Consider the following 27,954-nt stretch of genomic DNA (forward strand, 5'->3'; position numbering starts at 1 on the left):
CTTTTTCATGGTTAATGAAGCAATAGTGTATTCACACATCCCTCTTCTCCCATCAATAAACATCCTCAGCATAAGACGTCCTGGACTCCGGCGCTCTTTCTTCACCTCCGATGATAAGAATTTTTCTCTAACACATCTCAGCTTCACAGATGCTCATATGTGCCTCAGAGCTTTCTGATGACATCTTTTTATTTTTGCTTAAATGCAGATGAACAGGCACTACAGTTTGGAAATTACAGCACTAAGCTAAAAAAAAAAAAAACAGAAAGACAGAAAGCCCTCTAGTCCTCTAAAAGGTTTTCCTTCAACACTGCAGATCAATGTTTCCAGCATGAGCAAAAGGACAGAAAAGAAAAGGAGCGTTTGAGCACAGTTTTTCAAAATATGATTAAACATCCTTCAGTGTATCACAGTTGTTTCACAGTGGATGCTGCAGTTGTAGCTTTACGTGTCTGCTTTTTCTCACTTTTACAGTTCTATTGTAAACAGTCCCATTCTGTTTCAAATACAGCTTAAGATACGTGAAGACAGTTAATGACGCTGAGGTCTCTCCTCAATCAGACAAAGGGCCTGCGTGCTGTGTCGGTGTAAAATGAGCTGGACAGCCTGGAGTCAGATTCTGTGGGAGTGAGCTCTCTTTCACTTTGTTTGAACGTGACAGTTTGAGAGTCTTTGGAGTGGCAGCGTGGGAGATTTTGATAAGGCAATATTCATTTCACCACTCTGAAGCCAGTGCTTATGAGGAGCAAAACTTTTTTAAAGAAGCATACAGAAGCATAAACACCATGACAAGAGACGTTTCCCTCGTTCTCTCTTGCAGCAGAAAAAGGCGATTGTCTCATCAATATTTCAGAGACAGATCCTCTTTCTGCTTTTCTAGTCGCAGCTTTCTCTGTCTACATCAGTAAGAGAACACCCGTCTTCCTCATCGACGACGGTGTAGCGTTCACCAGCACCTGTGGTTACCAGGAGTAACAAACCAATCTCATATAACACGTACTGCGCTGCCACATGCACTCTTAATCTTTCTTTGTATAAGGTTTGATTTAGTTTTTCTGATTAAAGCCAAATGTTTTAATATAAAGATGTTCATAGCCTATATTTAATACAGCCTGCATTTTTGTTACACAGTGAAATAGAATTACAGTGTTATGCAAATGGCATCATCATCATCATCATCATCATCATCATTCTGATAAGAGTTTTAATTCAGTCAAGAATCTGTCAATAATTTGGGGGAAACAAATTGAGGCCATGCATTGGATCAGTTCAGATCAGAGCGGTAAACAGTGTGTGGGAGCATCAGCATGCACATAATCACAGAGATAAGAGCTGGAAGCTGATAATACAGAGTCACTGACATCCACTCATAGTAAACAAGTCACATTAACTGCAGGAGTTAAAATTAAAAAAAAAATACAAAAATTAAAACCTTGGTTATGAAATGAAGCTAATCTCCGTATAAAACAGCTGTTCATATTTCCAGGCAGGTTTTGTTCATGACGTCTGCAATATTAACACATGTAGAGACAAAACAGAGGAGAAACTATAATGAAAGGTTATAGCAGGCACCATGTTGTGGACCGGCGAGAGAGTGGAGGTTAATGTAAACAATCCTTGCATTGTTTGGTAGAGTATGTACTGTACTGTATTTCCATTTCAAAGAGAAGCTCTGCTGAGAGAGGCCGCATGTTTTATTTTTAGTCTTTTGTCCCGTTGCAAAAATGCTAATTCAGTGACATGCTGTGGAGTGGAGCAGGAAAACAACTAGACCCATTACAAGAATACTTCCAAATTTTTTTAGAAATATGCATTACTCTCGTGCAGAGAGTTAGATGAGAAGAGTGATTGAAACTAATTATGTTAACTTAGCTTAGCACAGAGACATAACGCAGGGGGAAAGAAGCTAGCCTGGATCTGCCTCTAAAGCTCACTATATAACATCTTGTATCTTCATTGTTTAACAAAAACTGTACAAAAACATGTCAGATTTCCACTTCAGACACAATATAATCTTTTGCAGAGTGCTTTTCAAAACTGAAGTTACAAAGTGCTTCAAACAGGGCAGCAAAATAAACTCAAAATCATAAGATAGAAAGATAAAAACCATTTGCATTGGTGTAAAAGACATGATAAAGACTGAAATAAAAAGAAATAAAATCAAGGGCGTTGAGGCCTTTAGCTTTCACCTGGGTCTCAAACTCTTGAATCACTTTACAGTAAATAACATTTTGCTGTTGGTATATTTGCTATCTTAAGACCTTACCTGAATAAGTTTCTATATAAATGTTTTCACAATGGTAAAGGCTTTTCCTGACTTTCAACGCACCCTTTAGTGAGGCTGCGGTGAGTCACTTCAGTCAGTCCAAGTAAAAATCCAGCTCCATGTTTGAGTGTTGCTCCTGTAGTTTCAGGCTGTGATGCTGCTGATATCAAAAACTGCTTTATTTTGATACTTCAAGTACCTTAATTAACTCCAAGAGCTGTGATCCACAGCCACTGCTGCTGCTGCAAACTGTGGACTGGGTTGTTCAGCGGGCAGAATCAGCGGGCCAAAATACAATAACCAACTTCCTGTTGTTTTTAAAACACTTGTGTTTTTCTGTCTGGAGATATAACATGTTCATCAGTGAGCTTTGGAAGTGTTGGTAAGCTGATTTTGTTAGCTAGCTAGCTGTTTCCCCCTGTTTACAGACTTTATGCTAAGCTAAGCTAAGCTAAGCTAAGCTAAAGCAACATGGTCCTGTTTCTAGCTTCATATGTAACGTAGGCTACAGACATGAGAGGTTGTATTCATCCTGTCATCTAACTCTCAGGAAGAAATCAAATAAACGCTTTTCCCAAAAATGTCAAACTATTCCTATGAAGCTAAACATGTAAATATTTCACAAAGGGAGAAAACACGGAAAAAAACTGTACAAGCATCCAGACTGTAAAAAAAAAGGTGAAAATATATACATGAAATGCACAATGCATGGCTCATTCTCGCTATCCAGGCACAACTGATGAAACCATATTGATATTATGATGAGAGAACATACTGTATGGCATGTTAGCATCACGACTGCAATCAAACACAGCTACACACAAACAAGACTAAAATATTTTGCTTGAGTTGTTGTATCTGGGGGTGGGATTTTGTTTCTGTAAAGTCTTGTCTGTGATGAGTGCTGAGATGAAGGCAGCTCACTGCGCCCGACAGGACAAGGAAGCTTTGCTTTGAAGTCTCTGGCAATGTGCAGTTATGACCGGACGGTTCAGTCTGGGTTTGCCCTCCAACGAGACAAGCGTCCTCATGTGGAACAGTTAGATCGGCTCCACGTAATTGGCCGGGTAGAGACCCAGCTGGCCGTTGTCTAGACGACCTTTACACCAGCCCTGTTCGTCCTCCTCCTCCAGCTTCGTCAGCTCGTCCCCTTTATCAATGAAAAGAGACAGACACGTGCAGCGTGAGGTTATATGAAACAATACACTCAGTAGAGCAGTGCAATATGTGCAAAATCCTCTGTTACTTATAATTGCTATTTTGACACATATTGTGATAAATCTTATAGAAATATAAACTTTTATAGAATAATAAGCCAGGTGGGAATGTCTGTTTTTAGCTAATTAAATTAAATATCTGATTAATAATGGTGCTTCATCAGTCATTGATTCAATCTTCTGCCCAAAGCTGCATTAAAGCCGTCCTCCTCACTGTCTTGAAATGCTGTCCACAATGACCTCATACAACCGGGAATTAAAGGGATAGTTACAGTTAAAAATGATACAGCAAAATATTTTAAAGGGGACAAATTTCTATCGTCTCATGTGGTATAGTCTATATATACAGTATATATGGTCATTTGCTTTGGTGAGCTCACATATAAGGAAAACTTGCATTACAAAGCTTGAAAGATCTCTCAGTGGAGTAAACCTTTGACCTTTATGTACTATACCATCAGCACAGCGGCAGGAACTGTGCTTGAGAAACTAAATGAGTCATAACTGTGGAAGCAGGGATTCGCCGTTTTATCCAAAGACTTTTTTTCCCTCTGCGGGACCAACCCTGAGGAGACGCCGGGTACGACGCTCACCTGCTCTGAAGCTGAGCTCGTCCTGCTCTTGGCCTTCGTAGTCGTACAGCGCTCTCACTCTCACACCTTTGCCTGCATCGTCATCGAAGGGGTTCGTCCCCCCGTTGGTGTCGTTGCCTGAGTTCGGGGCTGTCTGGTCCTCATCCGACCACTCTGTGGAGGCTGTGTACGCCTGGTTCTTTTCATAGCTGCTGACACTGAACACAACACATTTCAGCAGAACATTATTGTATATATTACTGCCACTGTGGATGTTTTGTTGTTCTTTTCAGTGCGTAGTTTGATATATTTCTTGTTTTTATTGACTTGCAAAGGACTTCCACAGCTATGATCACATTACTATTAATGGTACTACACTAATGTGATTATGATTAGCAGTTGTGCTTCTGTGGTTTTAGCTATGATAAAAGATGATGATAATTATTTATAAAACTAAATCACAAAATATTAAATCTTTATCAGACTCTGATACTTTGTGAAACAGAAATGTTACAACAGATGTTCATAAGATGATCTGAGTAAGAGTATCTGCTTTAAAAATATTAAATTGATCAGATTTTACCTTCCCCGGTCGCCAGCTTGAGCGTGGTCTACTGCTGTCGAGACGTTAGTCAGCATGACTCCATCACTGCCTTTCTTTGACTTTTCTTTCTTAGAGATGCTATGGGTGAGTTCTGGGTTGTATTCCTGAAAAACACGAGACAAAACGTGTTTGGATTTGGATTTTCTGCTCCGCACAGCAACTGTTGTTCAGTCCCAGCTATCACTCAGTATGTTAAACACTATTTTTTAAGCTCAACGGCGCCTCAATATTCTTAATATTCAACCGGATTTTTGCACTTCTCAAAAAAAAAAAAAAAAGACACAAAAATTAGACTGCATTACTTTTAGCAAGGTGTGCCTAATTAACCTATTTCATCTTTGTCATTATTGCTCCTGTCAGAAAGAGAGAATAGAGAACATTGAAAATGTGGTATTAAAGTTTGGACAGCATATGAAGCAGAGTGCTGCTGATCTCCATCATGATATAATATCTTCAGATTGTCTTTATGAATGTTACTGCAACCTGTGATGGTATTTCTTGTACCTCAAACTGTGGCCAGTTCATGTGCATGCCGGGGCCATGGTTGTTGCTGAACCACTTCAGATCTTCCTGCGGACTTGCTGACGTGATGGTGCGTTCAAGTTCTCTGTAAACTGTAACATAGCTGTGAAAAACAAGCAAAGATTTAGTGTGTGGTAACGTTCGGCCGATGACGGTGTCTCGTCGGACTGGCCGTATTAAACGTCTCAAACCTTTGGTTCTCTGTTAGGTTGAGGTGGCTTTTGACATCCAGCAGCACCTCTCTGAGGAAGCTCAGCCTCTTCTCTTCGAACTGCTGACACTGGTCGAACACCTGCTCCATGTTTTCCATGTAGTGAGGGGTGCATTTACTCAGCTCATCCAGAGCCTTCTCATACTTCTCCTTCGCCTAGGTTGTGACACAAACACAAGCACACTCTTAACAGTATGGAATAAATTTGGTGCAATATCTCAATGACGTGGGAATGAGTGATGTTTTAATGACACGACTTGTCCACATGTTCCTGTTTTTCATTCCTGTGGTCAAAAGTGAATCCTGTTACCCTTGAACAGGCAATAAATGTGTCTTTAAGCACAAGAAAGAATCATGGTTCAAGAGAGGGAAGGCCAAGGCAGAGCTCAGAGTCCACGTTACTACAGAGCAGCTCATGTTGAAGTATTAGATATAGTAGATAAAGAGTGGGCGGTGTGGTATTCACTCACACATTAACAAAGCTGCACTGACTCCAGCAATGCTGCCTTTATAACACAGCCACGCATCTTAAAATAGCCAGTGAGCTGATTTGCTTTGACTGGATTGTGGAAAACAGCTTTTGCATAATGATGATCCCACAGGCCTGTTAGAGCTGCAGCAGCTGATGTTCTCACTTTCTGTGAATCCTGTTTGCACTTGTCCACTTTCTCATGCAGCTTCTTCTGCTGGTCAGCTGTCACAGAGGCCTCCCCCTTACTGTTGGCCTCTCTGGTGGACGCCAGCTTCTCCTCCTTGCAGGCCATGTGGTACGACTTCTTGGCGGCCTCGAGCTACGGGGGAAAGATGAAATAAACAAATGAAACTTATGAGAAACACACACAAACGTCACCAGTGAAAAAAATCAGCATGAATAACATTGAGCTGCAATTAACAATTGTTTTCTTGTTCAATTGAATGTCATGTTTTGTCTGATCAACAGCCAAAAACACAAAGATATTCAATTTACTATCACGTAAGACAAAGAAAAGCAGAAAATCTTCACAATTTAGAGGCAAAAACAACAATATATTTGACATTTTTGCTTGAGAAATGACTAAGACTTATTTTTCTATTGATCAACTAATTGATTGACACACCTTTTACTTAAATAATTTCATCTGTACAACAAAACTGACAGGCTATCATATTCTAAAACAATGAATGCAACAGACAGTGATTACCGGATCGTTTAGTATAATTTAGTTCTCATTACCAGAATGCAGCTTAGCAACATGGTCACTCATTACACACTGACTTACAATATTAATATTAATCACTGTGAAAACGTGCAGTATATGTCACAAATGCTTCGATAGGCTGTTTATTTTTTATTCTTTGAGTAATTCCAGTAATATAATACATAACTACACATATGTCAGTGTTAGGTTGTTATCTCCCAGTTTGTTTTGTTCCCAATCAGTCTGTCCACTTGCACCTGCTGTTAATCATCTCGTCAAGCTGCTCCAGTGTTTAAGCCCCGGATCTTCCCTCCGGCCTTCGCCAGAGCGTTCGGTCCACACTAATGGCACAAACGCTACGGCCAAGCTTCTCGTTTTGGCTCGTGCGCTGCCTGTTTGCCCGTTTGCTCCTGCTAATGCTTTGTCTGCCTGTGCCTCAGGTTCACCATCCAGTCATCTCCTGTTGCCTGTCATGTCAAGCCACGTCCTCGTTTGTTCGCCTGGTTTGGATTGCTGTTTTTTTTCCCTGCCAGCTGCTTGCCCCGCTCCGCCTGTCTGCCTTCAGTCCCTCGCCTCCACCGACGCAGCCTCTGCCAACTTTGCAAGTTTCTGCAATAAATAACTTTAAAACCTCGATTGTTGTCGAGCCACTTTGGGTCCAAAAATACTACTGCCTTTAACAAACATATAGTACGTGCACAGAATAGCTACAGATGTAGAAATGCAATCCTGTCTTCTTCATTTGGCCACAAGTTCTCATCCACATCACACCTTATGTTCCAGCAGCAAAAAACAAAACAAACTGTAACTTCAGAAACGCAACAGCAACACATCTCGTCAGAAACAACGTTCTGGCTACTGTTGTGTTTTTCAAACGTTATTTTGAAAGCTGTCAGCGCCACAATCTAAATCCCATTCATCACTTGTGGCAGTCTGTAAAACAAACAAAACTCTCATCCAAATGAAAGGTTTTTTTTTTTTCATGTGGGTGGGTTCACACTGTTACCAACGGATAGTTCAGTAAAAAAAACAAAGAAAAAAAACACACTCCCTCACCTCCTTTAGCTTTTTGGCCCATGGTTTCTGGGCCTTCTTAAAGCCCTCGTCTGCCTCTTTGGTTTCCTTGAATCCTCCCATCATCTGTTTGTGGTACAAGTCTTTCTGCCAGTTCTTCACCTTCTCAAAGTCCTCGTTGATCAGGTTGTTTTTCACCTCCTGGTGAAGCTCGCTCACCTTCTCTGCCTCCGTCATCACCGCCACCCAGGCTCGCTCTACTGTGCCGTACTGAGGCCCTGGTGGAGGGATGAAGGGCGAGTAAAACACTGAGGCATTTAAATATCAAAGCGGACAAACATCAGACTTCACCGACTCCTCTTACCTTTGTCTACCAGCTGTCTCCATCTCTTGGACCACTCGGTCAGTTGCTGTGCGTAGGCCTTCTCGATTTTGGCACGCTCCTGGATGCAGTTCATCAGGTCGTTGCAGAGCCGGTGGCCGTCGTCGATCCGCTTCACTGTACGTTTGTAGTTCCCAACCTGACAGAAAATATCTCAACTTTACTTCCTATAATTTTATTTGACTGGAAAACAATCCATTTATTATACAACTATGTTTCTACTGTATCATTTTTCATTTTTGTGTTCTCTTTGAACACTGAACTGTTTCAGCCTCTGGCTCTGCCCTGGTAATTAATCTGGGGTCAGCGAATTGATTTGCTGTACAACACTCCTCAAATGTACTGTGTTGAAGGAACAGGTCGACATTTGGTTGTTTTCTTGCTGAGAGTCGAATGAAAGGATCGATATCACCTCCACATGTGTGTGTTAAATATGGATCTAAACTTAGCAATAGCTTAACATAAAGACTAGCCTGGCTGGAACCAAAGGTAACAAAACCTGCATTTTAATAAATGAGCTTAAGAGGTGCTGGTCGGCTTATTCCCTCAACTTCCACCTTTATGCTGAGCTAAGCGAAACCGGCTGCTAGCTCCAGCTTCATATTTACCATACTGGCATGACAGTGGTATCAATCTTCTGATCTAGCTCTCATCATGAAAGCAAAAGTATTCATCCTGAAATGTCAAATTATTCCTGTGTCCTTCCTGCTTGGAGAAGAGCATATTCTCTGAATTTACTTTAGGCTCGGGCTGCAGCTAATGGTTATTTTCATTATTGATTAATCTGCAGATCATTTTATCAATTTGTTTCATCCATGAAACATCAGAAAACACGGAAAAATGCTCATCATAACATCCTACAACACAACGTGACGCTATCAAATGTCTTGTTTTTATTGTCCAACCCCCAAAATATTTAATTCATTATAATGTAACCGACCGATAAAAGCAGTTAATTACCTTATTTGAAAACCTGTATGTATAAAGCAATTCTCCTCTCAGTCTGCAGGTGATGCAACGAACAGAGAGGAGGGAACAGCAGGGAAGAGACGAGTGCTGCTGCTGTGTGTGTGTGGAGTTATGTAATGAAACCAGGGGTGGGAGGGTGGGGGGGGGGATTAATGTCATATAATTTACAACTCTCCATGGACGCAGGAGCAGCAACCTCCCAGAGAGCTGTGAGCTTTGCCCAGAGACAGAGTGAATCCTGGTGCACTCACTTCACACCTCTTTGACAGAGGAGAAAAAGAAGTGCGTCTGCGCTGAATGAGAAATAGATGTTTACCTGCGCCTCACTCAACAAATCTCAAAAGTGGATGTAAATGTAAGCAGCGGCGGACAGATGATTGTATTCCACACCAGCCCTGTGCTTCAGGCAGCCGAGTCAGCGCTCAGCAGGCAGCACTGCAGCAGCTCCACTGTGATGCAGTGAGTGACTGTGATGTAGTGACTGTGTGCGGGAAGCAGACACCTTTGCTGCTCCAGCTGATTCCTGAACACACCGCCTGGCTGAAGGGACGTGATGAGGATAAAATGCAGCCGAGTCTGAGTGGAGAGGGATTATAAAACCTGAGCGTCTAGAATAACTGCTGAGTCATGATCGTCAGTATTATCTGTAGCCTAAGATGTGGAGAACTTTTTTCTTGGTTTGTGAACAGTCACCACCTCTCATATATAATGAATGGACTTCTGGGAACTTGTTGCTCACATTACATCAAACTGTTTGTGCTCAGAAAAGGTTGTTGGTGATGTAATGTTGTGGGAGAAACCCAGTACAACACACTGCTATCTAGGACTAAAACGATCAATTAATCAATCAACAAAATTGCACCACTGTTTTAGATGATCAATTAAGTCATTTTTCAAGCAAGAATGCCAAATATTCCCGACATCCGGCTTCTTGTTTTTAAGGATTTTATGTTTTTCTTTGCCAAAGTTAAACTTTAAGGTCTCGTTAAATGCAGGAAAACCAGTAGGAACAATAATGCCAGGAGCTTATTTATATCCTATTCCTGTCCACTTCTAGCTCCTGCGGCAAGCTCCTGTTTGCACAATCCACTGTCACACCAGTCGCACTCGTAGTTTACAGATGTATAATGTCTCCTGACAGCCCACGAAAACATCGAAGAAAAATTATATAAGGCTAGAAAAAATATTCATGACCTTTAAAGAGTTTTTAAAACCTGCTGGGGCCTTTTTCGAGGGACCTGTTCTCTGATACCATGTCTGAAGCTTTAGTAAATCTGTGACAGCCATTTGTCCATATTTTCAGAATTTCATAATCGAAACAATAATTCGATTAATTCAGAAAAATAAAAGTCAGATTGATGAAGACTTTAGCTGCAGCCCTGCTGTGATCCATCCACTAACCATTAGATACCATTTGCAAATTGTTGGTTTGTTTTGACATATCTAAGTGTCATATAATAGTTGGTGTCACATAGCACAGTGATAAGAAGTACCAGAATTTCAAATGAAAACCATAATAAATCAATTTATTACTACTTTAGTCACATGATGTGGAATCGTCAGCTGCAACAAGCAACTGCTGCTTGTGTGACGCCCCTCCCATTGTCTTGGATTGGAGGTTTTCCTTGCCCACATTGGCAGGCAATTGGTCGGCATGGGAGAGACCTGGGACTTCCAGAGTTTAAAAGCTGGCACATGTGATCACTTGTCCTCTTCCCTCCATCTGCTGAAATCCATTTGTTTTGCTTTTGCACATAAAACACAGCCACAGCAAATGTACCACTCATACATGCACCGCTTTCATGAGTAATACTTGCTGATTTCCACACCTCATTGCTTATTAGTGTTAAGTTTTAGTTATAATAAATAGCTTGTTTTTCAGTATAACTTGGTGTGATCTCCCTTATTGTCACATTCACTGAGCCAGTTTGTGACACTTGACACAGACGGCAGATGGCTTCAGTTTGCACCTTTTGTTTGATGCAGGTACGTCTGTCGTTCCCATCTGTAAAACAGGAGACAGACTTCGGAGGAGTCAGTGTGAGTCAGGTATTTCCATAGATAGAGAAGTCCTTTGGAAACCTGTACAATGCAGCTGTCCTTGCAGCGGCAGGAGACAAGTACAGTTGTGACATGCCTTTAAAAAGTTCAAGACCCTAGTTATGTATAGATGCTACTTACAACTTGCACAAGAGCGTGCACAAGAACCTCCTGTACTGACAAGTTAGTATTAAAAATGCTAATTTACACCTGTGCACATTGATCAATAAAAATTCCACCTGTTCCTAAATGAGGCCCATTGACAAAACCAAAGGCTTTACAGCTTACACCCAAAACGCAGGACTTCTCGTACTTGAAAAATGGAGCAAATGAGAAATAAAAAGGAAAACAAACTTCAGAAACGATGAGGCTGAGATGCTGAGAAGGAGGTTCAACTAAACTAAAATGTGTAATGTAGCAATTTCACAAGTGGGTTATCTAAGAAAAGAAAGAGCCATGAACTGTGTCATCAGTAATAAGAGCTGTTGTAGAGGTGAAGAGAAAAATGACCTGAGAGTAACAGCTCACTAAAGAGACATCACAAGAGGAGTCAGAGCAGCACCGCAGTGTCGTCCAAAGATGACAAAATAGTGGCAATTATTTGTTAGAAGTCCCTGGTGTTTACACTGAGAGCACTTACCGTTAATGTCATTATGCTCAGTGATTAAACGTCATTCACAGATCTGCGTAACACTACAGGTGAAGCTGCTGCATACCGACGAGTACATGCCCGACTGACGCTCAGGTCTGCGCCCACATGCAGCTGATAAACGAGGCCTCAGATCTATCCTCTCACCGCCCAGACAAAACAGGTTCAGTGAGAGTTCATCACTCGGCAGCGTCAGCTCCCGGTTAGGTCTAATCTGTCAAAAGCTGGTCTCACCTCCCAGAAACTGTCTGTGGTCTCCTCCTGGCTGGCGGACTCGTCGTAGGCTCCAGACATGGTCCCAGATTTTGGCAGGACGGCTTCAGGCTGTGGCGGTCTGCAGCAGACTAATGCTCCTCATGCACTGTCAGAGAAGACGAGCACAGAAGAGTGTAAACACAGAGAGTGTGAGCACCGTGAACAGAGGGATACGTGAGGGATACGAGGGACACGAGGGATACGTGAGACGCATAAACATCCTCACAAATCTGGTTGCAGGCTGCAGACAGTGTTGCTATACATTCAGAGCATTTGGTTCTGTTCACTGAAATAATTGCAGTATGCAGTCATAACGCTTTCATATAATAAGCTTATGCATTTTCTTTTAGTCCCATCATCATTTAGTCCCAGACTGAGGGCTTATTCCTGCAGCTCATGTGATCACAACATCACAGTCATAATCTTATTTCTTTTTTTCATGCTCTTATAATACTCACAACTGCTGCTTCACAGATTTCAAAGTGTAGGCAAAGTCCTTATGTAACCAGAAAACGGCAGTGCACATAAAACATTCATGCAAGATGCTTAGAGACAATTAACCACACAGACTAAATGCGAGTAAAGCTGCCTTTTAAAGAGCATTAGATAATGTATGTAGCATATCCCAGATTCTATGTGTTTAAGAAATATAATCTAGGGCTGCAACTAACCGTTATTTTTCTTTTTTTTTATTAATCTTCTCATTAATAAATAAATAAAATTATTCAATTATTTATTTGGTCTACAAAGTGTTTAAATCATAAAAAAGGCCTGTCACCAATGAATTTTGGCATTTTTGCCAGAGAAAAATGAATTAAATGATGAATCAATCATCAAAGATATGCTGCCAATTCATTTTCCGTCAGTTGTCTTCCTAAAAACCTGTTTCAGCTCTAGCTGCAACTAACAATCATTTTCAATTAGTTAACTAATTCATAAAATGTAATGGGAAATTCTCCCATAATCTTCCAGAGCCAAAGTGACACCTTCACCAACAGTGTAATGAGCTTCAGGTAACAGTGACATAAATTGGAAACATTTGTATTATATTTAGTATTTTTGCTTCATAAACTACTGTTCCATCAAACAGAACAGTTGCTCCAGCACTATTATAATCTTCCTTAAATCATGACGACAAATACTATGTACAGTAATACCACCGAATGAGCTGATACACATTTCTCTAAAGGCCAAACTAAAGTGTTCAGTGAGTTTTATTTGACACAATATTTCCCACACAGCGATGTCTGATGGGCTCAGATACTTCAAAAACCACAATCACCCTCATAACCTGAGTGCTTCTGGTTATTTCTCTCTCTACTCCCCTGAGATGACTTTGTCAATAGATGTAATGACTGGCTATTAATTTTCAGTTCACCCTACCTCCTGTCAGAACACTGTAGCGTAATTGCAGAATAATCTTCCCTCATTCTAATCAACTAACATTATCCAAAGGCCTCGCTGGTGCACCTTATGCTGCTGCAGAAATTAAGAGCTGTGACATGATTGCTAATGATGACACTTGCTGCAATTAGTGCACAAAGCCACTCCCGAAGTGAGAGGAGGAGGAGGAGGAGGGGGAGGAGGAGGAGGAGGAGGGAAAATCAGATCTATCAACCAGTCCACCTGCCTGCATAAACTACCTACCTACCTATCCATAAATTGATCACTGAGCAGGCATGCTGTGCACAGTCCCAGAGGGTCAAGAGCTGTTTGCAGAGACTGTTAATATTTCTTGTTGGAAAGTCAATCAAACGACTACAAATAGATGCCAAACAACCGCACAGGAAAATGACCAGGTGAGACACAAAAAGACCACAAAGAGACATGAAATCACTACAAAGAGACACGCAACTACCACAAACAGATGCTAAACAACCACAACGACATCATTTTAAGTCAATCTGTGGGTCTTGTTGCGATGTGTGGGGGGGGGGGGGGGTGACTTTTACGAGTTTGCACGGGGATGAATAATTACAACAGAAACACCACAAAACAGAGATTAAGAAAGCAGTGATCTATATCTGACTGACTGCAGACCCTCGGTGTAATATGTGAGCAAGGACACACACACACACACACACACACACACTATAAACCGTATTTTTTTTGTCCTCTTCAATTTGTGAAATAAATTGACACTTTGAATCACTTTGAACTTTTAGGTTCATTCCATCACATCAACTAAACATTAAACAGCAAAAATTGATAAATGGAAACTGATAAATCTCTTTGAACAGCAGCGAGTGAACTGTGATGAGGCATCATAACCACCATTAGGCCTTCAAAATATGGTATTAGATCTCAGGTAAACAGATAAACATAATTTATGTCATTTTACAGCATGAATTTCTTTAGGTTTTAGATCCCGGAGGGAGATTTGTTTTCACAGTCACAGTCCATATCCATCTTAAAGTCTTGTATTTCTGAATGTGTTGGGCCGGTGTCTAAGCCTGTTTAAGAACAAATCACAGACTGTTTATTATTACCACATTTCATCAATATGAGACACTTTTGACTCTTGCTTGAGACGTTTGAATAAACTTATGCTAGGTTTTATTTTTTTTATCAAACACTCATTATCTTTGTGTAATATTGCAGTTTGTGTGCGCTGATATCTGCAGCTCATTAAAGCTGTTTGGCAGCTAAGTCTGTAAGTGACACTATGTGACTTTGAAAATAAGAAACATCATTCCTCTAACAAAAAGAAAGAAATATCAAACACTCTTACTCAGCTCACTGCACTTAGGGGTCAAGCACTACAGCCGTAATTGGTCTGGGGTGGCCAGTAGCTTATGATAGTTAATGTTAACACAATAAATATTGCTGTGTAGGAAACATTACTGAATGAGTTTCCTCACCTTCTGACTCTTATTTACTTGTGCTTCTGCGACCCTACTGCACCACCCCACTGTGATACAATAAAGTCCAGCATTTTGTTTGCTTCAGTTCAGCTATTTTGTGCGAGCATAAATAAGAATAAGAAGAAGAAGTGACGCAACACTGTGAATAAAAAAAGGATGCATTACAGAAAATAAGAAGTAGGATATGAGTGTGTGCAGGTGAGGCAGGAGCTACAAACAAAACAACTGAAATGCAGATGGAGATAAGATCCAAAGTGAGCGTGCAAATGAGCTAAACGACAAACACGACAACAACAACAATGATAAGGTTTATGCGACAGCGCTCTTATCAGTGCAGTGAAATGTCAGTTTCAGCGAGCGAACAGGTTTCACTGAGCCTGTACTGGAAAACAAAGCATCGATGCAACTGTGCGATTATCTGATAAGGATTTGTCATGTGAAGTTGATGCGTCGGTTGAGATACGAGAGGCAATTTCTGCCGTGGTGCTTCATTAAACAGCCACAGTGTGCTGAGAAATGAGCCTCTAAAGATCGTGTTTGTTTAATCTGTGCGAAAAGAGGTTAAAGAAATGTAACATGTTAATTAGTGAGATTTAGTGATGCTGGTTTGGACAGAGCCAGGCTCGCCGTTTCCCCCCCGTTTCCAGTCTTTATGCTAAGCTAAGCTAACCTTCATATTTACGCAGAGACATGAGAGAGGTATCAGTCTTCTCATCTAACTCGCTGCAAGAAAGAATTGTGAAACGAAAACAGAGAGAATTTGCTGCAAATACAGTAGATTTCTACTCAAATTTGTGCATCACAATTTGATTCATCACAAAAAGTTAATGAGACATCAAGAGGTTGTTCCAGCTCAGCAGTATGTTCTGCATCTACCACATATTTGTTTCTTTGTACGGCAAATCCTAACTGAAACCAGCAGCTGATTAGAAATTGGCGGTTAGATTATTATGTCATTATTAACAAAAACCCTGACAAAAGCCGAAGCTGCTGAGGAAAAAGATGCAGAAGAGACAGATACGAAACAATAGAAAGAGAAGGAGCATTGATGTGTTTTGATAGGAGGTCAGGGGGAGGGGCGGGAGCTGCATGGGTATTTGGGTCAACCATGGACCAATGGATGGAGCAACACTTTCCACAATGAAGGGCAGAGATGAAATGACAGAGAGGGAAGTGAGAAGACTAAAAAAAAAAAAAATTCAAAATCCAATTAATGGAGGGAAATTTCCGCAGAGGTCCCAACCCAACACCTTAGGGCAAAACAAAATGCGTCGACCGGATGCAGCGTGGAGCGTGGGGTAGAGAAATGGGTGTTTATCATGCTTGGTTAATCCATTAGCAACATGCAGAGAGTGGGCTTTTGTTCAGGATAGCCCTTTGCTTGGCTCTTATAAAGGCAGATCACAGTGTAGGAAAACAGCCAGTGACTGGCCTCTTCCACTTTTTATTAAATCCAGCAAGTGAGACAGGCATGATGACATGAATCTGACTGTATTTCTAAATTAGAGAACACTATCTAGTGACTTATTCATTGTACGAACAAACAATACCTACCCACCCCCCCCCACCCCCCCCACCACCACCACCACAAACACACACACACATACACAAAACCATAAACACTGGTACCATCTGAGGTTTAGTCACCATTGCATTGCTTTGATTCAGTCTTTACTCTCTCTCCTCTTTCATCCGTACGACCTGCATCCTCCACACTGAGAGATCCACATCCTCACAAACAAGCAAGAGCATCAGGAATCCCCATCCCTCTGAAGCAAGTGCACAAGGCATCAAAAAGCACCACAACTCGCGGCGCGGCGAGCCCGTAGCATCGACCCGTCAAGAGAGTCAAACCCCAAGACAAAGGACGTCAATACACCGAGAGAGAGGGAGAACACAGCCCCCCGCAAAAGCAACAAAAGCTTACCCCCAGTCCTCCATTAACAGCGGCTAAGGCTACAGCTAGGAGAAAAGAGACACGTGGGCTCCTCCAGCAGCCAGCCCCTCTCCTCCTCCTCCTCCTCGCCTCCCCTCCTGTTAGTTTATTTTTTGCTCAGCGCTGCCCGCCGTCCTCTGACTGACTGAGCGACAGAGCATCAGCAGAGCAGAGGAAGAGGAGCCGGTCACTCTAATCTGTGATCTGAGATCTTCCTGCCCCCAGGAGCACTGTGCAGGAAAAGACTGTGTGTGTGTGTTTGTGTGTGTGTGTGTGTGTGTGTGTGTGTGTGTGTATTTCTCAATGAGCGAGGGATAATCCTGTGGTGTTTTGGTTAAAAGGCTCAGACAGAGCAGCAGGCCAGAGAGACGCAGAGGAGGGAGAGAGAGGAGGGGGGTTTGGGGTGGACGGGTGGGCTGCTGTATATCAGCAGGTCTGGAGATGCTGTAGTGTGGATGTATGAGGCGTTCAATGACCAGGCAACTCTGTGTTTATCAGGAAGGGTTAAAAGAGACAACACAACTGTTCTCTTAAACTCACTGACGCACAGTCCTCAAATAAAAAAATAAAAAAAAACACAAATTCCTTCAGTTGGCTCCAGTAAAAGACAGGCAGGGCGGGGACTAAGTAATGGGTGATTACAACACATCAAGTTGAGCATATGAAGAGCGGCGATGACTCAAGGATAGATAAACGTAAGCTGTTCAGAATTTGCCTAAAAGGCCAGAGAGCAGGTCTGTGCTGTTGACATGGCAGCCATAAAGTGATTAATAATTAGACAACTTGTCATAAAAGTCCAGAACAAAAGTGAAGCTATATATAAACTTTACTCTATGTAGAGGTAAAATACTAAGACAAAAACAAAGTCGGTACGAAAACTTTTCCAAAAACCAGGGGAACAACAGAGGGAGACCTCTGTCACAGTCTCAGCTGCAAGCCCGATCTCTCCACCAGCCACAATCGGACAAGACCACAGAGCAGAGAGGACGACGGAGTATCTCTCTGATCACCTCCATGTGGAGTTCACAACAGGTGAGGTGGAGGACAAGCAGGTCACAGCGGTGACTGGTGATGAGAGGATGATGAAGGCACTGCACAGTCTTGCAGAAAAACAAACTTTTTTGCACACGCTCTTTCCAAAACTTTCTGCAAGTATTTACTCTATTTTAGGAATCGCTTCTCAAATTCTCAGTGGAACTAGAGGAGAAACTGTTCTCACGTCAGTTCTTTCTCGGCAAGAGACGTAACTGCAAAGGAAAGAACAAGCAGTTCTGAAGGTGTTCAAGTAGGTCAATAAACCTATTGACTTATTCAAAGAAGTATACAATCTCAGCAGGTGGAACAAGACAAACTGATTAAACTAATCTTTGGATTTTAAACTCTAGAGAGAACCAAAAAAAAAAAATCCATCTGGTGCCACAGGAGATAATAGAAACCATTTCGTAACTGATCTAATTGTGAAACCTGACTTCCTTAATGAGTAGCATGGCAGGAACATATAATATAACAGAGGCTGCTGACATACAGTTAAATAAGATGAGGTGAAACTTCAAGGACAAATATATTTCCTCTTACGTGTCCTGGCAGTCACACAGTTGCTTTTCATGCAGTTTGAAAAGTCAGTTAATCAGACTGAGGGATTTCCACTATCTGTAACATGCTCTCATACCCACAAACATATACACATTAAAGGACACGCCTCCTCTCAGTCTCTCAGTGCCGCTGCCCTCGGAGCACAAACACCTCCTGTACCGTGAGATCTTGGCCACATTATTCAAATTCAGCACCTTTTTTTCTTTCCCCCTCAGGACAAAGTGTGTTGCTGCTGCTGCCCTCATCAGATTCAGATCCTATATATAGAGCCACATTCATCAATAATTCACACTGCTGTGTAAACAGATAGACGAGATGACCATTCTGGCTCACGTGGAGAAAAGGTTTGATGTAATCTGGTGTCACTGTCAAGACAAATTGGATTATAAAACAAAAGAGGGCCTGACCAGGAGCTAAGTGTGTGTAATGTGTTTTGGGCAGGACAGTTTGGTTTGTGTGCTCATGTACGGTAAGTCCAGTGTGTCAAAAAACGAAATGTTACGGGTAATAAGGTGTGTATGACAAACTCTAACAATCAGTGTATGAGTTTATTTGAAATGCAACATTATCATGCATGTGTGAGGGAGTTTATTTAATGAAACAATACACTCGTCACCAGTTTTCACAGAGAATAATATCACCACCAATGGGCCCCTCGATAAACAGTTCCAGCCCTCTAAAATATCCTGCATTCTCAGCTGACGTCTCGGCTGCAAACATGAATGCTGCAGGTCAATAAAATGTGAATGAAGACAGAGAATCTGTGCAGGTCTCGACTCCCTCAACAGATGTTTTAGTATCACAGAGGCAGTCTCGATGAAAGGCACTTAACCCTCAGCTGCTCCGATGGAGTTGCTTAATAGTCAGGAGTGGAAGATTGTGGTTACTGTGCAATTCCCCGGTACAAATGTGTGCAACTGCATCAATGGAAAAGAAGAGCACTGGAGGACGCTCATATCAAACACATGCCAAAAAAAAAAAAATTTGCTCTGTATCCAAACAAATAAAAGAGAATGCACTTAAAAGTCCTGTAAAAAAAAAAATCTCAAGCAGCTGGAAATGATTTGTCGAATCCCAGGCAGCAAGACGGGGGACTAGCTGAAACTCATTCCTGTTTCTCTACAATATTCATGTATCATCAATAATACAAGACTGGGCACAAGCAGACTTAAATACATGTACAACGATCCTGTTTTTATAAGCTGCAGCCTTTAAACAGTACAATCACTGTCTAATTGATCAGCAAGTGCAAAAGGTGATTGCTAACTCTGATGTCTACCCACACAGGAAATAAAGCGTCAGATGGTCAACAACACAGGTAGAAAATTAATTTAAGGGGGCAAGTCAAACAGAAGCTGGATGCACCTCATTCGTATTAATCTGTGTATCTGTGTATCTGCTACTTGAGGAATATTCAGAGGTCGTCCAAGGTTACACCGCGGAAATGCCACTGTTAATATGTAAAGTCCATACCTTCAGTTTGTTAAGACAAAGGTCAAGATCTGTGTGTACTTAAGCTAAGATGACTCTCTCCGCTATAATAGCATTTGGATACATCAACTCTAATTATGTTCAAATGTTTACGAAAACAACGAGGAAAACAGTTGCAAGAAGCTCACAACTACAAATTCCAACACAAACTGCAACAGTCTAAAAATAGACACCAAAGACGCATCATTACAGATCAGAGCAGTTTACTGAACCTGGTCTGTCCTGTGAGCTGCCCCTCAGTCCTCCACAGCGTCACTCCAAGTCACTTCTGACAGCTTTAAGGAGAACTGACACCTGAGACCCAGAGTCAAAGAGCCTCTCCGCTCACCTGCAACCATGACACATCCTGCAGTCTAGCACGCCTTTTCTACACACACACACACACACACGCACACACAGTGAGACTGAACTTTGACATATCCCTGAGAAGACACATTAAGCCATCAATAATTAGCTAGCTGCAAGGAAGGGTGGAGACTTGACGGCTCTCCCTTGTCACACACACATTCCTTGAAGCCAGGCAGAAGAGATAGAGAAAAAGGGAACGACAGACAGAAAGATCGAAAGATAGAAAGGGAGAGAGAGAGAGAGAGAGAGAGAGAGAGACAGAGAGTTGCCCGTCGCCAAGATAAAGGCAGACAGGACGGACAGAGAGAGGAGACGGTCACACAGGTGGTTAGATAAGGGCTTTTTATGTGGAGGACACAGGGATGAGTCAACATCAGTATCACCACTCAATCAATACAGATATGCTGATGCACAAAGGATTCCACTTGTGGAAGCTGAAATTTCTGAGTGTCTTTCAAGTATTTTTGAAAAAAGATGCTTGAATAAATGAATAAAAGAACACCAGCATCCTCAAAACAAGTTATCTGAAGACGACGCCTTTTTTTCTCTTTTTTTTTTTGCAGAAATGAAAGTATAATGAATGCAAGCAACACACAAATACACAAAGCTCTTTTGTTATTTAGTGTGATGCCATGAATAAAAGGAATCAGAGCAGGCAGGTGTGTGTGTGTGTGTGTGTGTGTGTGTGTGTGTGTGTGTGTCCTCTGATAATAAACAGAAGCTTCACAATGAACCAAAAAACTACTTCTCCGTTCACGAGTCACACACTGCAGCCTGCTGGTGCAACGCTGATCTTACCCTCTCGCCTGAAACCCTTAAAGTCATGAAAGACTCTAACAAAGCCAGTTGTCCATCCACACAGGCAGATGCTCGTCTCCCCAGTATGTGCCATCTGTGTGTCATCTAATCATGTTTCTCCCTGCGGGGCTCTCTCCATTTGACCCCGGTGTTACAGCCCATTATTACAGGAAGTAATTTACAACCACTGCGCAGGCAAAAGTAGAACTGAAAGGGCTGCAGGTCTGGGCTGATTCCTTGTATAGAAAACACAATCTTATAATTGAGTCTGTTTTCCTGCTGAGGTTGGACAGCGTCCTTTTTACTATTGTGGTGGGACATTTCAGTGAGGGATTTACCAGAATCAGACATTGCTATGGGGGGAGGTGGAGGGGTGGGTCATTTCACTTTCATTTCAGTCATTAGTACGATGCTTTGCTTTTGTGTCATACATATCCAAATTCAACATAGAGTATAAAATTCAGAGTTAAATCAGAATCTACAGCACTGTGCAAAAGTTTTAGGCAGTAAAAGTGCAGTAAACAGAAATACCATAATATAATGTAATGTTAAACACCACCATGTGAGCCACAAATGCTCCCCTGGAGTTGCTCAGTGGCCAACAGATGAGACTGTGGTTTGCTTCCAGGCATGAATATGTGTGACTGAGTGAGGTCAATGTGTGTTGAATTGGCAAACAGCATCTGAAATTGTCTCTCCAAATACTTTTTTGTTTGTTTGTGTTTTTGTCCAAGTCCGAAAATGCAAACATCACACCTGTTAAAGGAGCTATTTGTAAGTTTTGCTATTGCTACACAGCCAACGTTAGCATTAACAACTGCTTATTCACCAGTCTAGAGGAAATGTTACGAGTTCAACATCAAACCTCATTCCGCTATTCACCAAGAGCTGTCTCCAGTGTTGGAAAGCAACATCAATGTTAACTCTATCATGTCTTTTCTTCTACTGAAGTTAGCACACTATCTAGCTAGCCCTGGCCCATCTCGTCACTTTCTGATAGCAGCTCATTGCAGCCTCCAGTCTGCCCTGAAGATGTAGCACTGCTCAGAGGGCGTATTATAACCTATTGTATTATGAAGACAATGATGGCTGAAGCTCTTGTCAGGTGACAATCATCCCCACCTGCTCCCAGCAAGAAACCATGTTTGGCAGCAGAGAAAACTTAAATATTGCCCCTTTAAGGTATAAGTTGCAGCCCTACATATTACCATCACCATTACCATCTAGGAAAGTGAAATTCGTATGCACGTGTATGGTTGTTGATTTAGTAATCTGCGTAGAGCCAATTTCTCATGCTACACAATTAAAAGAATTCAATCAATATTCCAGGGCAAGTGTGGAGGACCTCTGTGCTCTCCATCGCAGTTTGTTTTGTAATCAATAACCTTTTTTTCTGCCGCCCAGTGCAGAGCAGCAGTGTGGACAGGGCATTTATTGAAGACCCTGGTTCAGCTGCTGAAGTCAAAGTGTGCACACACTCTGAGCTGTGGACAGACGGAAGCTGATACTGGGCAGGAATCTCAGTGGGTGAAATGGAGTGACTCATTCAAAGACAGTGCAGCTGCTAAAAGCTATGAGAGCTACACACACATTACCCCCCCCACCCCCATCCCCACACACACACACGCACACACACACACACACACACACACACACACACACACACACTCACAAAAAGCCTCTGTTGTTGTACTCATGAATGAAAACTCCTCTGGCTGTAAGAGGTAAGATCCACTCAGAGGAAACACGAACAGTGATACAGGCAGGTATGTGCAAAGCACAAACAAGGCAGTAGTACATTTTCTGATACAAATACTGTTTCTTTGCTGCATAAATAAGAAAAACCTCCTGGCAAACACACAATAATCCATCAATACTGAAAAAGTAGAAGTGCAGAAACGATTAGTTGAGCAACAAAAAATTTCAATACAGCTATATGGATAAGTTCATTTGGTCAATTTTAGAGCAAAAATGCCAAATACTTTCAGGTTGAGGCTTCTCAGTTGTGAGGATCTGAAGCTGTTCATTGCTGTATTTGATAGCAAACTGAATATACTTGGGTTTTGGAGTGATTGCCAGATGAACCCTGGGAAATTTAAATGGGCCTTGTTCACCATTTTCTGACAGTTTATAGCCCAAACATTTACTTGAATAATTGAGAAAATAATCAGCAAATTAATCCATAATGAAAATGATCATTTGCTGCCTTCCACTTGTGCTTCAGGAAACTGTATTTCTCATTATCTGACATTTTACAGGCAGAATTATCGATCTGTTAATCAAGACACTAACTGGCACATTAACCAATAATGAAAATAATCCTTAATTGCAGCCCATCTTCAAAATGCACAAACGCGCATACGACATTTTTAACAAACCCAGTCACCATGGCAACATCAAGCCCTCTTCCTTCCTGCTGGTTTGGCTGTGAAGCACTTCACCGACACTATAAATCTGACACGCCGGAGCCTCAGCGGACCAAAGCGAACCTGGAGCCAACAACCTCTAATAGCCTCTCCTTGTTCCTCTTGAGCTGTGAGATGGCTTTTGTGATGCACCATCTACTGCAGAGATGCCCCGGAGACACGGACTGATTTATTACGCTCTGCAAAGTGGAAGCATCCACATCACATGATGCAGATTCACGACTTAGCCCACAGCACTTTGCTCACTGAAAGTCTAACCGGCAGTCATACAAGAATGAGATACATTTAAACTAGACTAAAGATTTAGTTTAAACAATTGTACTGCCATGCAACAGTCCTGTGCCCCCTTAAGATGAAGCAATAGAGTATCTGTGACGCCCTCTCCACAGGTTAGGGGTTTAAGTTTGGAGTTGAGAACAGTTCAACAGAAACATTTTTTTTACTTCTTAGATTGTTTGATTTTGTATTTTATATTTCACAAAAAAACCCAAAAGTATAAGAATTACAGGAAAAGTACATAAAGTATATACAGTTTTGATTTTCTTTAGGGTTGCATCTACTGATTATTTCTATTATTGATTGATCTGCCATTTTTTTCCTCAATTAATCGATTATTGTAGGGCTGCAGCTATCTCAATGTCCTAGAGCCCTGACCTCGTCAAATGTTCAACAGTCTAACTATTATTATACCATAGGAGAGAGAACCAGCAAATTTTGACATTTGAGAACCTGAACGATTGAATTTTAGGCCTTTTTGCTTGAAAAATGACTTAAATTATAGAAAGATCATTTCAATATAATAATACCAACCGCAGTTTTCTATACAGCCCAATGTGATATCATCAAATTGCTCATTTTGTTCAACCAACAGACCCAAATCCTTAATTCTGCTCTGATTTTCATGACCATAAAAGAGTAGTGAAGAGTTTAAGAGAGTCCAAGATTTTATATTAAAAACCCCACTTCAGCCCACTCTGGCAAACTGAGAGCTGGCATGAAAGTAAAATAAATGAGTCATTTACTACATTACGAGTTTGGCAACAGAGCCATCTGTGCTGTTGAAATACTGGCAGATGAATTTCAGTAAATTGCAAACTGAGTTTAAATGTTAGGAAAGGCCTTAACCCACACTGTTTATCTCCTTATATATTTATTATCAGGCAGGGACCTGGACGCTCCTACAGGAAGTTTCAGCCCAGGATGTAAGAGCTGAAAACATAGACTGTGTTGATGCCTGAGCTGCACTGTAAAGCCTGCTGGTATGATTATGCTGATTCAGGATCTGTAGGCACAGTGCAGCAGAGTCAGACAGTGTAGACACGAGAGGGGATTTCTAAAACAGCTCATACATAACACAATGCCTAAATACAGCAGCGTGCATTTCATGACTGGTTTGCTAAATTATCTTTGGGTGAAAAAGGTCTTGAAAAACTTCTACCTCTTTTCCTTTTCCATCATGGTTGCTTCAGGTATGTGAGAAGAAAAACACAAAGCAATCAATCATATTTTTCTCTGCATATACAGTATGAAGAACAAAAAATAGATAATTTAATTTAATTATCATCATTTTGTTTAGTCTCAGTTTGCAAGAAAAACTACTGCTTTTTTATGCAATTGTTATCTCATACTGGACGCAATGACAGCTCTGTCCTTCTTCCAACTGAATCTCACCACACACCATCACAAGTTAAAACCCTGAATCCTTTCATGTGCAGCATCTGCTGGAAAGAAAAAACAACGGGATGCAGACCCCTGGGCCTTTAAGGAAATGCAGCCCTGCCTCTTTCCCATGATCCCTTGTGAGGATCCTATCTCAGGCTCCAGTTACCTTACAGTTCAAGCCAAAGTGAAAGCCCTGCTCTCTCACCATTCAGCCTGTATCTGAGCCTCTGAGCATACATGAAAGATCCTTTCCACTGAGCGGTGTAAATTATCAGCTACAGTGTTTGTTCAGACATTACATACAGTGAAACCTCATACAGGAATTTAGTGGAATCAACTCCTTTTCCATCATTAATTTAATATAAATAAGTTTTGTTCATTTCTGGTTAATTCAACTTAAAACCACTTCAAACTTGAGTTGAGTTGTTCTAATTTGAAGTGCTTTGACTTTTGACTTAAATGATGAACTGAATTAATGAACTTCTGAGAGTTCACTCAGCTCATTAAATTAAGTTTTGAAGTGCAGTGCCGACAAGCTGCATGAATGGAAAAAAATATCATGAGAGTTCTGTACGGCTCTTGAGAGAAGGACACTTTGACCTGAATATAAAACAATATGTTTTTCTGGAAATTAGGCTTGAAAAAGTGGGGGTTACCACTACCTTTAACATGAAATATTACAAATGATATTTTCTGACTTTAAGGAAGCCCTTTCACTCTCACTCTCAAGTGAAATTTTATCATGTAGTTTAAACAAAAAAAAATCTCCAAATCCAGCCATCCTACATGCTAACAGACCTTGTAGGAGAGCAGCATGTAACTTTGAAACAATTGCACCCTCTTCAGTGTTGTGGTAATTCTCAGAGGAACTGAGATAAAATTAACATTTTATTTGTATTGATCCAAACCAAGACATAGATGGAAAAGCTTGAAGCCATATCCAGGGTTACAAAGGCTAAAAGGACAACTAGAGAAGAACAACTGCTCTCTTTCAATCATCTAATGCCTAATGTGAGCACCAGATGTGACATGCCGGGCTTCTAAGTACAAATGGAAATTGAGAGCGAACTGGTGCGTGTTTGCCCACTGGGAATAACATGGTCAAAACTATAATTATTTATTCAGAGAAAGAAGACGGTTTAGGGTTTAGTCTAATTAATTACATTAGCGATGACACCTCATCTGTCATTCCTCCTATGAAAACAGAGAGGAGTTGAACAGAGCGCCGCAAATTGAATGAGTGTTCCTAATTTGTCACATGAATTAATCCAATTAGGCGCTCACTCAAATAAAAGCAGAGACACACAGACTCACTGCACACCTCTCTCCAAATGACCCTCAGCTATGATATTTCCAGAAAAGAAATCTATCTGACGTCATGATATACTTCATTTCGTATTCCTTCTGTGTTTCGTGATGAAAAACAATCCACACACTCACAATGTGCCACTCAGTGACCATTCCCTGCATCCAAATGACCCCTTGTTAGAGCAGAGCTGTGTTTGTTTAAGCCTTGTTATGGCAGGTTGATGGGTTTGATGATCAGAAACGAGATGAGATGTTTTCTTCATAACAAACAGCACAGGAGGCCGAGGATTCCTACTCAACCTACAACAGCTCTGAGTGACAATGGCCATTATTTGACCATTATTTTTTATTATTTTATGTCAGAAAAATACTCATCACAATTTCCCTGACCCCAAAGTGAGTATTTTTTCAACAGTAGTAGAATCCAGTGTAGAAACCCAAAGTGCAGAATTTACAATGAGTATAAACAGTATATAACACAGAAAGCATCAAATCCTCATGTCTGAGAAGCTAGACCCAGCAATTATTTCCACACAAGTGGAAAATTACAGTATTAGTTTGTTGCAAAGACTATAGACAAATAAAGGAGTATTCCAGCAATTTAACACTGCACATCCATCCAAAGAAAAATAAAATCAAAGCAGCAGAGCCTGAGATATACTTCTGGTTTCATTGACTTTCCAACAAGAAATATTAACAGTCACATCAAACAGAAGCTCTGGAACAGGGATGCTCTCACCCATTGGGGCCCTGCACTGGTTCCCAGTAGGCCCAGTAATCCACCATGCCATACAGCTGTACAGTGGCCAGCCGCCTGTTGTACCAAGTGTAAGATGCATCAGTCCACCAGTGACCAGAGTTCAGAACCGTGGACAGAGCTCACTCAGAGTCAGAGATTAGTCCGATGGATGGAGGTCTCCACCTCGCAGCAGCTCGGACCTGATCTCCCACCATCCAACGATAAATCAAATAAATGTGCTGGTCTTGAGGAACCTGGGACTTTTCCCCAGAGACGAGCTTTTTTACTCTACAGACATCCCTCCCTGTCCTCTGCTGCAGCCTGCACCGGCTCCCTGATCCTCGCTGCACAGAGTCTGCACAGCAACTCGTAGAAATGCTGTGAAATGTGTTTTCTTGTAAATGCATCATATATAGATATCCTGATTGTTTTTGATTTGTAATAGCCTAAGTGTCATGTAGCAGGAGCAGCTTCAGTATGGCGGTATTTCAAGTTACATCTCCCGCACTTCACCGCAAACTGCAAACATGAAACTAAAACCGAATCATTGGCTGACTTTTCTTCACAAAACAATTCACTTTTAATATCATAGACTTTCATTTAGTCCCACCTACAGCATCACTGACGGACAAATGCGACAGCAGATGTAAGGGTTCAGCAATATTGGCTATCAATTCATCTATTTTATCAACAACCAAGCCAAAATAGACATAAATAAAATATCAATAGTAACATACCGGAATGAAATGATGATCCAGCTTCTGTGTGTATTTTTTTAAAATGTAATCATTGTCTTCATCAGCAGGGACTGCCTACGTCGTACCGCCGGTAAATGTAGCTGAAAGGAGCCGCTAGTTGGGGGATGGTCCGGGGGGCTGGTGTCAAGGTTGAAATGATGAACAGCATGACT

General features: G+C 41.4%; 1 protein-coding gene across 3 annotated transcripts; it reads right to left on the bottom strand.

Moving 5' to 3' along the window:
* Positions 1–150: 150 nt before the first annotated feature.
* pacsin1b (protein kinase C and casein kinase substrate in neurons 1b) lies at positions 151–27,936 on the bottom strand. Of its 3 annotated transcripts, none has more exons than XM_056401663.1 (10): positions 27,782–27,936; positions 11,859–11,985; positions 7,949–8,105; positions 7,627–7,862; positions 6,028–6,183; positions 5,373–5,548; positions 5,164–5,284; positions 4,639–4,763; positions 4,077–4,273; positions 151–3,416 (listed from the first exon to the last, which is right to left on the bottom strand). In XM_056401663.1, the coding sequence occupies exons 2-10, from the start codon at positions 11,916–11,918 to the stop codon at positions 3,307–3,309; spliced, it is 1,338 nt and encodes a 445-aa protein (XP_056257638.1). In that variant the 5' UTR covers positions 11,919–11,985; positions 27,782–27,936; the 3' UTR covers positions 151–3,306. The 3 variants fall into 3 exon arrangements, with proteins under 3 accessions (XP_056257638.1, XP_056257648.1, XP_056257642.1); XM_056401673.1 differs by lacking the exon at positions 27,782–27,936 and adding an exon at positions 16,671–16,811; XM_056401667.1 differs by lacking the exon at positions 27,782–27,936 and adding an exon at positions 16,391–16,658.
* Positions 27,937–27,954: the final 18 nt, after the last annotated feature.

The sequence above is a fragment of the Seriola aureovittata genome, chromosome 2 (genome assembly GCF_021018895.1).
Source record: "Seriola aureovittata isolate HTS-2021-v1 ecotype China chromosome 2, ASM2101889v1, whole genome shotgun sequence".
NCBI classification, from domain to species: Eukaryota; Metazoa; Chordata; class Actinopteri; order Carangiformes; family Carangidae; genus Seriola; species Seriola aureovittata.

Excerpts from the sequence above, each read along its gene's own strand:
- pacsin1b (XM_056401663.1), bottom strand. The coding sequence starts at position 11,918 with ATGTCTGGAGCCTACGACGAGTCCGCCAGCCAGGAGGAGACCACAGAC. Across the intron at positions 5,549-6,027 it reads GCAAACAGGATTCACAGAAA|GCGAAGGAGAAGTATGAGAA; the intron begins GTGAGAACATCA and ends GTCACAACCTAG. Across the intron at positions 3,417-4,076 it reads CGAGCTCAGCTTCAGAGCAG|GGGACGAGCTGACGAAGCTG; the intron begins GTGAGCGTCGTA and ends TCATTGATAAAG.